At 38.3% G+C, this 14780-nt stretch overlaps 3 protein-coding genes and 1 long non-coding RNA gene across 4 annotated transcripts in view; 1 reads left to right on the top strand and 3 right to left on the bottom strand.

Annotated features, from left to right (window-relative positions):
* Positions 1–321: 321 nt before the first annotated feature.
* Positions 322–4216, bottom strand: LOC106181548 (uncharacterized). Its single transcript, XM_013565964.3, has 5 exons — positions 4085–4216; positions 2715–2795; positions 1952–2096; positions 1601–1711; positions 322–1224 (listed from the first exon to the last, which is right to left on the bottom strand). Exons 2-5 carry the CDS (start codon positions 2778–2780, stop codon positions 644–646), a joined length of 903 nt encoding a protein of 300 aa, XP_013421418.2. The 5' UTR covers positions 2781–2795; positions 4085–4216; the 3' UTR covers positions 322–643.
* Positions 4217–7011: 2795 nt separating this feature from the next.
* LOC106181549 (turripeptide Ici9.1) lies at positions 7012–8093 on the top strand. Its single transcript, XM_013565966.2, has 3 exons — positions 7012–7162; positions 7608–7712; positions 7900–8093. The coding sequence occupies exons 1-3, from the start codon at positions 7117–7119 to the stop codon at positions 8001–8003; spliced, it is 255 nt and encodes an 84-aa protein (XP_013421420.1). The 5' UTR covers positions 7012–7116; the 3' UTR covers positions 8004–8093.
* A 447-nt stretch (positions 8094–8540) lies between these two features.
* On the bottom strand, positions 8541–11126 carry LOC147760267 (uncharacterized). Its single transcript, XR_015335705.1, has 2 exons — positions 10232–11126; positions 8541–9984 (listed from the first exon to the last, which is right to left on the bottom strand). It is a non-coding gene; the product is annotated as an uncharacterized LOC147760267 (long non-coding RNA).
* Positions 11127–11130: 4 nt separating this feature from the next.
* LOC106181551 (two pore potassium channel protein sup-9) overlaps positions 11131–14780 on the bottom strand; it is a 54908-nt gene continuing 51258 nt past the window's right edge. Inside the window, exon 2 of the mRNA XM_013565967.3 lies at positions 11131–12836. Coding sequence (XP_013421421.1) covers positions 12013–12836 — 824 coding nt within the window. The 3' untranslated portion in view covers positions 11131–12012. The remainder of the gene's footprint in view (positions 12837–14780) is intronic.

The raw sequence follows: 14780 nt of genomic DNA, 5'->3' as shown, positions 1-14780 counted from the left end.
ACATTTATCAAGTAAATAGCTTTAAGTCAGGTTCCCTCATACTGACAGTATAAATATGACATACATGTTAAGACAGCCACTGTCTTTTAGGTTCAATCCCATAGTTGATGGAAATGAAGAGACACGGTAAAAATAATTCGTGTTTCGTGTTAAGGAATTCACCATATTCATCCTGAATCTTATACTATACATGAAGAACGAAATGAAGGAGAGACCTTTCCACGTGTAGTTATCTAAATTAAAACCAAAGAAAAAATGAAACCAACATATTCATTCAAAAACCAATACAAAAGATTGTCTGCTCAGAATTTATTAAATTAAGTGATCAGTTATCTAGATCTACTAGTACAGATATGTCCAAAAATTGAATATGAAGAATCAGAAATGAAACAGAACAAGTATCAAACAAAATGCAATAAACTTTGTCTGCCAATTCATCTTTTTGAATACTTTTCATCACAATGCAATTTTACTCAAATGTATTGAATACATAATAGAAAAAAAAGAAAAGCAATGTAATTAATTTCGATCTTCAAAGACTACAATTTCTTTATCGTGTTTCAAGATAAGGATATCGGCGTAAAAGAAAAACAAATGAATAATATTTTAGGAATAAGTCCATATTCTGGGAAAGGTCTGTGGACTAACCGCGACAGGGCACAGGGTTATCGCAAGCGTGCATGGTCTCCTGAATCTGCTTTGCTGTGAGCACCTCACCAAACCACTGCACGCACTTCATGGCTCCCCTGAAGTAGCGGTTATCGTTAGCAGACAGGTGGCGGGCGCCAATACGAACTGGACCGCTTGTAGCATGGATGTGACGGCCCACATATGACTCCCCCAATTCAACACCGTTCTTGTACATATGGTACAGCCCGGTGGTATAGTCATAGGAAACGGCAGCGTGAACCCAGGTGGATGCTGAGAATGCCGGGAGTGCAAAGTTGCCGAGGAACTTATACGGCTGCGCGATCATCAAACGAACAAAAAGTCTATTAGAACCATTAAGCGAAATGTGGGTGCCGTATTTACTGAAAGCGTCATTTTCTTCAATTTGGAAATTAAACAGTGGACCCGCATTATTGGTGTCATCAGCGAAGATTCTCACAAAGGCGACGTACGTAAACGAGCGAGTCTCTAATTTGGCACCTTCATTCGGAATTGTCAGATAGGACATGGCCGTTCCCGCAAATTTTGCAGAACTGTAGGCGCCATCGTAGCTTTCTAGTATATGAAACATATAAGTAAAACCTTATAAGTCGATCATCCAATCATATGTATCAAAACACAGGGTATTTAATACATCAACGTACTTTTAGACCTTTTTTCCTAATGAAACAAGTAAAGTGCAATTATATGTCGGGTAACTTTGTAGCTTATATTAAGACTGACAAAAAAATAATAAACGAATAAAAAGCACTGGACCTAGCTTTATTTATTCAAAGTGAACAAAAGGAAACAGTGCCATAAGCGCCTCGTCCCTCCACATGTGACCCACCACCACGTGACCCGGGTCACTAGTAAACACACGCTTCATAGTATCCACAGCCAATTCTCAACCCAATTGTTACATAAGTTCATAGCCATTACTGATTCTTACCACGATGAAATGATACACCGTGAACGTGAGCGTGGTTGCCATGGAGACTACAATCCCGCCCCCTAGTGGAGCTCTGAAGCGGCCAGAAGCCGCGAGGTGGTGGTACTTTAACTGAAATAAAGAGTTTGGAGGACTTTACTCACAATATTTGACATGGTTTGCACCCTTTGCTCCTCTTAATAATAATAATAATAATAATAATAATAATAATAATAATAATTTTATTTACGTCGCACGATTAAAAATAAAAGCCACCCTACTAAGTCCTATAGATTTTTTCAAGGATCCTATAAGATCGTACAGTACTTTTTCTTTAGGGCACTACCAACACCGCAATACCAACACCTTTACCTATGTTATTCCAAGAGTTTGCACAAGACTGAGGATTACACGCCCGCGCGACGATGCTGGTGTCACTACATCTTCTAGTTTGCAGTCCGCCACCACAAGAAGCGGTGCAGGCGCTCCAATCAGATTTGTCCTTGGAGTCACATGACTACAGATGAACGATATTACAGGATATATTGCACTTGCTTTGACGTATCATTCACATTTAAAGGGATAATAACTCTTCGTTTTGGCCAAAAAATGAATTTTCCTGGAGTAGACAACAATTTTCCCATACTTACCAATGGTTAATGAGTCCCTTTTTACATTCAATTTCTTCTTTTTTTTTTCTTAAAAGTTTGTTTTTTGTGTAATAATCTTTAAGATATTATTACAGAGTATATCTTTCTATGGAGGTCACGTGGTCAGATGGCAAGCACATATTTCAGATTTATTACTACAACTTTCTTTTTTGTGGTAAAATAGAATATATTTTATTTATATGAGTTGTTTACAATGTACTTATTGTGAAATATAGATTACATACGAAGTCACCTGAATGCACATGATTTTATTACTGGTGAAAACTAAGCTATGATATTTTGTACATGCATGTATAAATTAATCTGCCTTTTATCTGTTGCGTAAGTCTTCAATTTAGGTGTACCTGGGAAATTTGAAAATCTGTGCACATACATACATACATACATACATACAATAAACATAAGTTCATGTTTAAACACAGTTGCGACTCTTTCAAACTGTAGTTAAATCACTCAATGCCTACCTGACTTCCAGCACAGAAGACAGCCACTGCCAGCAGGAAACACCACGGCAAGTGTTTTGTACACATTGTCAGTGTCTTTGCCTTTAAGAAAAAAAAAAAAAACAGTGTAGATAGAGAGCATAAAATTTGGTTATTAAGAAATTGTGTAATATGCACAGTTGCCAACAGTGTCGTCGGCAAATTTATTTTTTGTTTTGTTTCGTTTGCTTGTGTTGTTTGTCTTGATTACTTTGTGTTGTCTCGTCTTGGTGTGAGTGGCGCCCTCATATGTTGGATGACTGATGTTCTGATGTGTGGTAATAAAACGTCACCATGTATTGTCATGGTTGGAACACGCCTAGTACTGTATGCTAAAGAATGGAGGCAGCATTGTTATGTACGTATTTTCAGTTATTTAATGTATGTGTTTTATTGTAATTTCTGCATTGAGATATTTGTATTAAGTTTAATTTCATATTTGTTTATTCTTTTACTCTCATTTGTTTCATTTGTTTCAATTATATTTCAGTTCACCGTCACCATATTGTGTCTAGACGAGTGTAAATAAATGTTTATTCCTCCACCGGAAATTTTTGTTTTGACATTCGCTACATGTGCAAATCTGTCATTCATTGAGTATGAGCGTCTCTTTGTGTTCACTTATGTGCGTACATGTACGTGTGTGTGTGTGTGTGTACTCGCGTGTGTGAATGATAGCGTACACATGCGAGTATGTAAGTGTATACCACACAAGGCTTTGTATTTGTGCGAGTAGGCGTACGCACAAGTGTGTGTATATGTGTACGTGCGAGCGAATATAAATATCCATGTGCGTATGCATATGTGTGCGCATGTGTGGATCGAGCGTGTATGCCTGCGTCTGTAAATATGTGAGCATCGGTTTTAGTTTGACAAGCGCTACATTCCTCCTAGAACTATAGAACTAGAACTTTTGATGTTAAAGGTGCAGCTCAAAGAGAAAAATCATTTTTAAAACAATGCATTGCTTAAACTAACAAACTTCAGTACTAAGTGCATGGAAACGTGAAACAAAATGAATGTTTTAGCTGGTACTCATTTCTTCCACTGATGTTTTTTATATTAAAGAGATAATTAATTATACTCGATCTGTACCGTAAGTTTGTGTAATTGCTGAACGAACAAATAGAACAAGTCATCATTTTAAATATGAAATAGTATATGTTCAGTCAAGCAACCACTTCATCAGGGCCAAATGTACAAATTATTATGCGCTCGAAAATTGTCGAAAAAAAATTCTGCGTTTGTCTGTGCGAATACTAGAAAATAGTTAACTATCAACATCATTTTAAAGTATAATGGTTTTACTCTTCAAAACTCATTTTAACTCTTATTCTAAATTTTATCCTTACCTTCAATAAAACAACGATCTCGACAGTATGCAGACGTGATCTGTCAATATGGTTTTAACAGTGAATGATGCATTTTTATAAGAATGCCCTCAGACTAGAACAATTATGGATCGAAATTCGACCTAAATTGCACTGTCTTAATCTCTGTAACATCGAATCATAATGGCGCTATGCTGACACTCCGCACGCCAAGTTTTCCCATTATTTTCCAACGTGCGATGATGCCTCAATCGGGAAGAAGCTCATGTCCGTCCATTCTTTCAGTGCATTTAGGACAGCGGACTAACGGATCCGCGGATCAAATATGGCGACCGCTTAATTCGCAGCAGGGATTACGCAACAAGCATTCAAGTGGGTCGGCCATCTTTGTTCCGCGGCCATCTTTGATCTGTTAGTCCGCTATTCTGAATGCGCTTTAAAATGTTGTCCCTCATTACTTTTTTGTCTACCTCTCCTCTTGCACCATCGGAGACCAAATGAGGAGCTGAATGCGAGACGGACTTTTGGTCGTGTTATAACAGCCATTATTGCTATAGAGTGAACGAAGAAAAGATTGTTCAAATCATAGCCAAGATGCAGCGTGTGCACGTGAAATCAGAGAAAATGCGATAGGAATCACCATCTGGGAGAAAGAAGACACGAACACTTGAGTTCTGTAAACAATTGACAGCTATTTTTAAACAGCAAAGAAGAGGCTTCCTCAGACTGTAACTAAAGACCTGGACTCTTGTTTCTTTAAGCCCGATGCAAACATAGATTTCTCCTTACAGAAAATATCATTCCCACCTGATATTGTTTTCCTACTACCTACAGCGTGTACTTTCATTGTGATTATAATTTAATAAACTGTTAGCTCAAAATTTGACTAAGTCACATCTAGCGTAGGGATAATTTGATTTGACGCATAAGTTTGCATGCGACTGGTTATTTTATAGAAGACTTCATAAAGAACTCATAAGAATTTAAATTATACAAATCACGGGAGTTTCAGAGAGAAAGCTCTCATCCTCCTCGGGATTTACGAATGGTTTCCGTCTCTTGAAGTACTGCCGCCTATTTTTGTCATGTTTGATATACTCGCTTAGCGTGGTGGAAGTTCCCCATGTGCAAAAACATATTTGCCAACAACTTTATTACTAAAGATAGGTTTTGTCTTTCTAATGTGACAAAATCGGACCTCAAAAACAGGGAGGAAAGATATGAATTTTAGGGTTAAACCTTGGGCAAGATAACCTCTCCGGCATAAACATAACAGCATGCATGCCCGTTTGCTTATTTTTCTTTACTTCTTTATCTTTTTCCGGGGTAAAGGATTTCAACCTGGGTAAAGAGTAGCACAATTCACAAAAAAAGAAAAAAAAAAAAAAAACTCACACAAAGACACACGCTCACAAACAAAAACACATACCCTGTATACACACACACGGTCAAACAAGCACACACACACATACACGCACACGCACCAACACACACACACATACACACACACACACATGCACACGCACACACACACACACACAAGAACAAACAATTAACATCTAGGTTATCAAGTACAAACACACCTGTCACCCCCCCCCCTCCTCCTCCTTACATCATTTCTGTTCTTATCAGACAACACGCCTTGGGGACCAGCACACATGCCAGTTCTACATGAAGAGTACTGGTTCTACCTGTGCGTCGACACAACTGTGCTTCATCCGTGGAACTCGTTAACCTCGTGAAAAGCTTAATTTGAAATGGGGGGGGGGGGAGATTACCATTTAATAATAATAATAATAATAATAATAATAATAATAACAAATAACTAACTAAATAACTAACTAACTAAATAAATAAATAAATAAATAAAATATCGACGGGATAGGGGCGGTTGGGCAGCTGTAAAATAATAATCCATACTCCGAGTCCTTACATCGTTTGACAGGGTCTACAGGGCTATGGTGTATTACTTTAGTGCCTTGTTTTAGTGCACAGTGCAATGAACGATAGAAACTTATTAAGTTCCTTGGTTCTATGTGCTAAGGGATGACGTGGTAAAAAATGGATGCTTTGGGAAGGTGCATGTACCAGTGCCTTCTGCCATGGGCGCGGATTAATCTTGTCAGATATTTTTTTTAGAATTTATATGTTTTTCTACGGCTTTTCTGCGCTGTCCAAAGGAAATTTTGCGAGGGAATTTTCACCCTGTCTATATACTACATGTACCCGATAGAAAAACTACAGAAGGAGTTAGAGAACCACATGGCACAGAGATTGGTGCCGATGACAGTGCGCAAATATTGTATCTGTATCATTCAAGGAGCCCGTGTAACGACAATGAGAGTCCGTGTAACAGAAAGTCCGCCCTCCACATAGTTATAATGGTTAGGGTTAATCTGACTTAAGGGGGTCAAAATCTAGGGCGAGGCTCACCTGTAAATGAATGGGAAGCGGACTCTCTATCATGGGGGACTCTGTGTCACGTTACAATGGTACGGTGTAACAGGAATGGTAGTCAGCAAGGAACCATTACTTAGTACAGCTGACATTCGTCCCATATACTAACACCAATACTCCGACTAACCCTGACCTGTACTATTCATATGGGACCCTGGACTTCTATTCCGTTCACACTGGTTCCGAGGAGAATTTAAGACCGGAAGTTGGTCTTAAATGTTAGACCAACATTTTAGTCTACTTCAGTTCAAGTTATTGTAAGTCCATAGGAGTTGTATGTTTAAAGCAAGCGAATTGTAAGCAAGTAGTGACATGGAACATTAACTAAACGCATTGATCTTTCCTGCGATAAAACAATCACAGGTTCATTTGGGTCAAGGTTGACAGCAATTTTGGTGTACACATTTACACCAGCATTTAGACTTAAGGTCATTTGAGAAACAGTTTAGGCCCAAGCGGTCCTGGTCTGTAAGTGTAAACGGGCCTCAGGAAACTGGCAGCTGTCGATCCGTATAAGTTTGCTTGGTTAGTGCAGTATAGACTATGATAGTGAACTCAGTACAATTTTGGTACAGTTAATTTACCATCAGGGTGCCATGAAATTTCTTGGAGTACTTTTGCTGATAGTTGTCATTTCCACAGGTATAGTGCGACACTTCTATTGTATGTTTTCTGAATAATTGGATTCTGTCTGTCTGTTTTCTGGCTTCTATCATCTACAGTATTAAAATTATTTTATTTATTTATCTATTTATCCATTTATCTGTTTGTATGGTTATCATTTTATTTTAATAAATTAATAATTTAAAATAAATTTAGTTATTTATTATATATAAGGTGCCCCACAAGCAATATCTTTAGACAGAAATGTCATTTTTATCTGAAAATGGCACGTTGAGCCGTTAGCTCCTTCTGGTCAGTATCCCAAGGACGTTCTTAAATGTATTTTTCTTCACACCTGGGTTCTTTTGTTGACCGTTTGTACCAAATTGTTGCTCGATTGTGACGTCAATGACAACAACCTGATATCAACTTCTAATAAGATAACTGCTAACAGGGCATGGTTATAATCAATCAATAATTTCAGTCCGTGCCTGTTACCTCGTATACTTTCCGGTGTGCGGGACAGACGGCAAAACGTACAGGAATGACTGCTACTTGAAAATTGCGTCTAACGCTGCAGATTTAATTGGTAAGATGCGCAATACAACAACAACAGGATCAACAACAACAACAGTAATAATAATAAGAAGAAGAAGAAGAAATTTAATTCTTTTGAAGAATTGTGTTTCATTTCCACATTTATATTATATTATATTATATTATATTATATTATATTATATTATATTATATTATATTATATTATATTATATTATCAGGTTTGGACCCAATACAGATCAAGTTTTATGGCACGTGCGAGAAGGGGCCTAGCAGACCCATATTCACTCTGCCACCGACGGCCTCAACGACCCCCAAGCCATGAACGCGAATGGATAAACTAGGACATATCTGATAATAGCTCTGGGTGTATCTTTAGAAGAAACATACAAGAAAATAAAAATGGTTTTCTGTACGTTTGTGCATTTTATTTTGGGTTATAAATATGGATCACATAATTTATTCGCGGGTATTTGTATTGTTTTACTTTATTTGTATTACTGTTTTGTATATGACAGACGATGAAAGCACCGAAAGCAATCAGTCTAAGAGATTAACAAGCCTCCTCCTTGGTGTTGCGTAAAATACAGAAAATATGACGATTGTACGAGTAGGATTGGGACAAGAGTAAGTGAGTTAATCTGTTCATGTGTTTGCATTCTGCGAGAGTCAAAGCATTGAACTACCTGCATACTATACACAATTACACTGACAGATAAGTTAAACGTAAGATAATATGTTAATCAAAGACAAAGCCTGGTGTAACAAAATTTTGGCTCAATATTAAAAGAAGAAAATGATAGTTTAATAGGAAAGATAAAATGATTACGTCATTTAAAACAAAAGACAACAAAGTCGATGGTTCTCCGAAAACACATAATTTATTCATCCGGCAAAATATATACATACGGTTTCAATTCAATACAAAAGGGATTGGACAGTAGCCTTGCGAGATGCCCGCAAAATGGAGCCACTATCAATATACACAGAGATGTTTACTTGTAATAAAAACAATAAATTAAACACACCGATATAACCCATTTATCTATAAATATAGTGAAGGTACTAGGAGAAGCGGTTCCAATTGCGACAGCCGTTTTAAACAGCTTGTCCTGTTTATATGAGGAATATCGTCTGGTTTGTAAGAGGACTGTGCCTAATTATAAGCTACAAATGAGTCTAAATATAATACAACTTATGCAGCTTGTCATGTTTGAATCACAAACACACATTACACAATTAAATACATAGGAGCAGATTCAGGATCACCTATGTGATTTTACTAGTGCCTAATGTCACTTATCAATCAACAACATCTCTAATCTGAAAAGCCAACCCCAACCCAAATTTGAAAAAAAGATATGTCAAAAATCCCATACCCCAAATTTGCATACGATTTCAACTCAGTATTTTCCCGTAGTTCTAGGGAAGTTATCATCATTCTTGACCAGACTGCATTTAGAGGATTTTCATTACACCATATCTTACTTGATAGAAAAAATATAGTTTTTAAGGAGACAAAACGTCTTTTCACCAAGGAGGCATGAGTCTTTAAATCCGCCCCCCCCCCAAAAAAAAAAATAAATAAGTAATAAATAAATAAGTAAGTAAATAAAAATCCACGACTAACCGTAACCTGTACTCTATGACTGTGTTTTCATGCCTAGATCGATCTATCTGGGTGTTCACGCTAAATTGCTATCAGCTGAGGAGACTTAAATGTCTGTCACGCCTACCGAATCAGCAAGGGAGGTAATTGACTTTCTTGCACGCTCGGCCTCGCCGATAGCAGATGGCAATTTAGTGAGACTACCCGTGGAGAAAAATGTATCAAATATCTGTGGAAATTGTCCCTATCATACATGGGACCTCGGACGTCCGTTCCTACAGGTGTAGGTATCCTATTCCTGTCACACCGGCATACACCGGGACGCGTAAAGCGGTCAACGACACAAGCTCCCTCTTACGTACAGTTTAAGTCTAGTTTTACTCGTACGTAGTTTAGGATTACTCGTACGTAGAGTGTACATGTAGGTTTAGTCTATTTAGAAAGAATAATATGCACTGCTATAGCCTTCCTCAAGAGACAATTAAAAACTAATTCCATTACATCTCACGCATCTCTCCAAGTTATTTTGAAATCTAAACAAAATATAGGTGTGCGTCATTTTGTCGTCTGCCTTACACGTACATTTCTGACAGTTAGGTGCAGTAGGTGCGACTAATGCAACACGTATATGTGCAAACCAGCCAATGTAGAATGTTCTCTACAAACGTACACTCTGCCGTGGAAGATGAAGCAAATGCTGCAACGCAGGAAGACAAAATACAGAAAACTTAATAAAAAAAAAACACGACACCCAACCATGTCTAAGTAAATATGTATACATTAAAATAGTCGTAAAAGATAAACTGTAACGTTTGAGCATTTCAACTTTTGGTATAAAACGTCCATACATACTGTAGCCTATACACATGTAAGTCTATATTTCCAATAGCATACTTCCTGCTATGTCTACATTAAAGAGTATGTCTTCATTGTTGAAAATGTACCTTTTAGGAATTGCTATTCTATAGCACGTTTACCATGTGTGCTGAGGGTAGTGCTCTGCGCCTTATGGCGGTCTTTATCCAACTCAGAATCAAATATGACCCGAAGCAATATTGCTCTGGGATATCAACTGAGTCAATTTCGCTAAAATTAAAAAAGAAATAGCTTGGTTCGAATTACAATGTATGCGTGGGTTGCGGACCCCCCAAATACCAATGTATTCCTTAAAAATGCTCGTTAGAAAGAACTAACATTAACTAAAGTCTAAGAAGGTTGCCTAAATTCTACATAAAAATTATTCAAAAAGTACCAAAAAAATTACACAAATCCGAAAATAAAAAATGCAAGAGCTTTTCTGTACCTTAGCTAAAAATGAAGGAATGGTATATTAAAGAAACTGCAAGTGCTGGTAACGCCACGTGAAAAAAAAAATTAGTGCATTTATACAATATGAGGAAAAAATATGAAAAAAGGAAATATGAATCTGACATATCATATCTCGTGGTATTAGATTAGCACACCGCTTGTTAACAAGGAAAAAACATAACATATAATTTGGTTCTGTGACGTGTGTGTTTGTTGTACATGTACGAAAGCGTCACAAGCTAGGACACCACTATAGCATTCAAAGTCAACAACATCAAAACTTGGATATTGTATCAGTATTAAAAATAACGACAGAGCACCCATCGTTAATGTACGCAAGTCTCTCATCGCATTATGTGTGTGTGCTGAATTCCTCTTTTTCGAGCATGCGCAATAAGTTACATGTAGCAGTCTTGAGAATGCAGCAGCATTTGTATTGGCATAACATCTGGAAACTCGTCGGCTCATAAAACAGACCAATCAGCAACCCTTTTTGCCACTCGCATATGCAAATGCGTCTCTCTCCCCCCCCCCCCCACCCCCCCAAAAAAATGAATTAAAATATAACTGCACCTTTAAATCCATACAGAGACGAAAGCATCCCATAAACCAAGTTGCATCCTGTCTGATGCGGTGGTTTTAACCAAAAATCCTTCGTGACGGTTGGTTATTTCCAATTCCTGCCATTGGCATTGTTATTATCATGTCATCTGGATTATGTAATCCCATTTTTTATCATAACTATCATTTCAAAATTAAAACTCTCTTTCAGTTTGTGCAAACCTCCGGGTTGTTCCTTCTCGTTGGTCCTATCGCAATAAGTGAAAGTCAAGAATGAATGGATTGCGTTTGTTGAGCAAGCTCTTGGCAATTGATTGCGTTTGTTGAGCAAGCTCTTGGCAATTGATTGCGTTTGATAAGCAAGCTCTTGGCAATTGATTGCGTTGCTCACTGCGCTTGGACATCAACAATACATGCACTTCATTTGTTAAGCTTCGACTCATGGTCACTCCTCTGTCCTTGGTCACACCTCGATCCTACGGCTCGTCCAGTTGTGCGTCCGGTAGCAGCGACAGCACCCTCTTTCGGTGGACTTTCAAAAGCCTCGGTACGCATGCGTCTTTGTTTCATACGACCATGAATCTCATTTGAACAGCATGTGCCTGAGGTATGTTTGAAGTGAACCACAGTATAACGCATCGGTTAGTTAAGAGCCATATACGGTATGTGTATAAATGAGAGAGGATGGATTAGATGCGATGATCTCTTGGCGATGTGGTGGTCTTCCACAGTAGTGGCCCAACATAAAATGGTGACCCAAGTGTGTTTGCGGCGTTGAGATATTTTATCATTTTTATCGCACGCCAAATACTGCCCTTTTTGTTGGATACAATTCTGTTAGCAGTGGTGAATGTCATTATATAGACGCTCTTTTCCGGGAGAGGTATTGGTAGGGGAATTGTAAAGACACATCGTCGGAACAACTGTGGAGATCTTGGTCTCGGTTTGAGTTCATTGACGTCATCTGCACGTGGTGAGCGCCTTTGCCGCCGCCTGGCGAGCGGGACAAGAGTCTGTGCTTTTTTTCAGACGCTCTGGCTCGGAGGTTGTAACACGTGCATGAGCAGACCGAGGCAAGGTCACTATACTCGGGGTTTTCCTGGGGTTGTCCTTGGATGACATTCCCGTTGGGAACAATAATGTCTCCTTCCAGTCGAACGGCTCCTCTTGCCGCGACCGCCGCCTCCAACTCCTCCCGCCTCTCGTCTTCTGTGTTTAAAGTCAAAAATCGCAGCACTAAGAGATTCATGTTGGCGGACAATACCGCCAGACCGGAGAGTATAAATATCAAACTGAATGCAACATAGTCTGGGCGACTTTGCAACGCCTTGCTCTTCTGTAAGGCTACAAAGTCCCCAAACCCTATAGTCGTAAGCGTTATAAAACAGTAATAAAAGGAATCTAAATACGGCCAATCTTCGTATATGGAAAACGCCGCCGCTCCCGATGTAAGGACTATTGTGCACATGTTCAGGCCGACCATGATCAAGTTTGTCTGGCTGACCTCGGTATTTTTCAATTTGAGGCATTTTTTGACGTGCTTGAGGATGAATGTGACGAAGGTATTGAGACGTTCACCGATACTCTGGAACATAACCAGGGTCATTGGGATGCCACAGAGAGCGTAGAACATACAGAAGATCTTGCCTCCGACGGTCTTCGGCGTGCTGTGGCCATAACCTGAAAATACACATTGAAAACCATAAGTTACAATGATATGTCTCCTTCTACATGTACTTTTATATATATACACGCCTGGGAATTAACAGTTCTTTTTGCCAGCAAAAGGTCTGCTCTGGGTAAAATGTGATCTATAGGTATACGAAGGTTTCATGGTAAAATATCCACTTTTCAGGACAAGTCCCCACCGCCTTTGGAATTGCTGGTTATGGGCCTGATATACACTCGAGCAAAAACTTTCGGAAACATTCTTATTTTGAATAGTTATAAAATAGCCATATAAGTCTAGGTAAATACTTAAACCAAATATTGATGGTTGATTCATACACCATTCGTTACTTTTTATACACACTGAAGAATTTCTCTTTACATTACGTAATATCTTAATTATTGAAAATCATTTTCCGAACTTTTTGGTCGAGTGTACATCAGTTTTGACGCCACATACAAAACATTAGTATGGATATATTGCAGCATAGAATATCAATATGTATATGTACTAGTACCCAGTAGAAAGAAACAAAAATGTATAAAAGATATAGCCTACTGTCGATAAACTTTGCAATACCACAAAAAAAAAAAAAAAAAAAAAACTCAGATAAAAAATCTAAATTATTTAAATAGGAACAAATTCAATTTAGACATTTTCCAAGAGTAGAGGAGTAGTTTATGAAATTGGATGCGGAAAACATAAGTAAAATATGACGTCTCCCTCAGCAGTTTTCTAGCACAGGGCAATCACAACCTCCATTGCACGAAGAGGGTAAAGATTAGAACGGTTGGTTCAGGTATATGTATATGCACTTTACACAGTGTAAAACCGGTGCATTAGACCACTGCACGCATCCGCACTACAGTGCACCGTGTGGACCCCAACCCCTCCAAAAAAGAAAAAAAAAGAAGAAGAAGTAAGAAAAAGAGTAAGAAAAAGGCAAAATTCAGTGCTTTTTTATTCCCGCAAACACCGGGGAGTAACAAACCCGCGCAGGTACGTACAAACGTTGATAGGAATCACTGCGATCTCCAACGGCGCCCCAAAGGTCAAGTGGATCCTGTCAATTTATTTTCTGGCGGTTCTCTCTAGAGAATTGTTATTCCAGGGAATTAAGTCTAATTGGTAGAAATAAGTCAGGTGTTCGCGACGCGCCGCGTGTTACACCTTAGGGAAGTGTGTACTGCATTTTGCTTCTAGGGTCCTAGCTGTTTTACAAAATAAATTTAGCCAGATAATTGCTTTAACTAAACTTTTACGCCGTAAATTTGGTCTAACTAAATTTAAAGACCGTAAATTTGGTCTTACTAAACTTGAAGACATTCACATTCGCAGATACATCTCTTTGATTTTCTCCACTTCATTTTGCGATAATATCTTAGTGTTAAAACTCATAATAAATATGAGGAACAAAAGTCACACGTTCCTTGCTGTAAAATGGGTGTGATGCATTTCATTAAATTGTAGTACTGCACGTTTCTTTTGATTCAAACTAGCTTTCAGTTTAACCTCAAGTTTAGAGCAATTTTCAGCCTAAAGCTTCTTTGAGAATCCGACTACTTAATAACTTTACATCTGTGACTAAGTCCTTGTTGAAAACGGTATTAAAAAAACAATGCATTTTAAACGTATGTGACAAGCCATTGTAATTGACTCTAATCCCTCTGTAATGACAAACGGATTGACAGTTATAGAAAATCGTGTCATGAATATCACTTATATCCAATAATACACCGGCTAGAGGAAAAAGCTAGTTGACTAATTGATTGCAATCCATCAGTATTCAAGTCAACCATGGCTTGGATTAGTGTGAATATGTGTGAGATCTAATATAAAAACATTATGCAAGATGAACAGGTTGCACCAGTATACGCCAGCGAATGCTCCCTGTGCACACTGCGCAAGCGCAACTGTACACACATGTATATGTCCATCTTTATGGCTGCTCATTC

Source organism: Lingula anatina, chromosome 8, assembly GCF_051362555.1.
Source record: "Lingula anatina isolate TDL-2025a chromosome 8, LinAna3.0, whole genome shotgun sequence".
Taxonomy (NCBI): domain Eukaryota; kingdom Metazoa; phylum Brachiopoda; class Lingulata; order Lingulida; family Lingulidae; genus Lingula; species Lingula anatina.
This window is presented reverse-complemented; position numbering and strand designations above follow the sequence as displayed.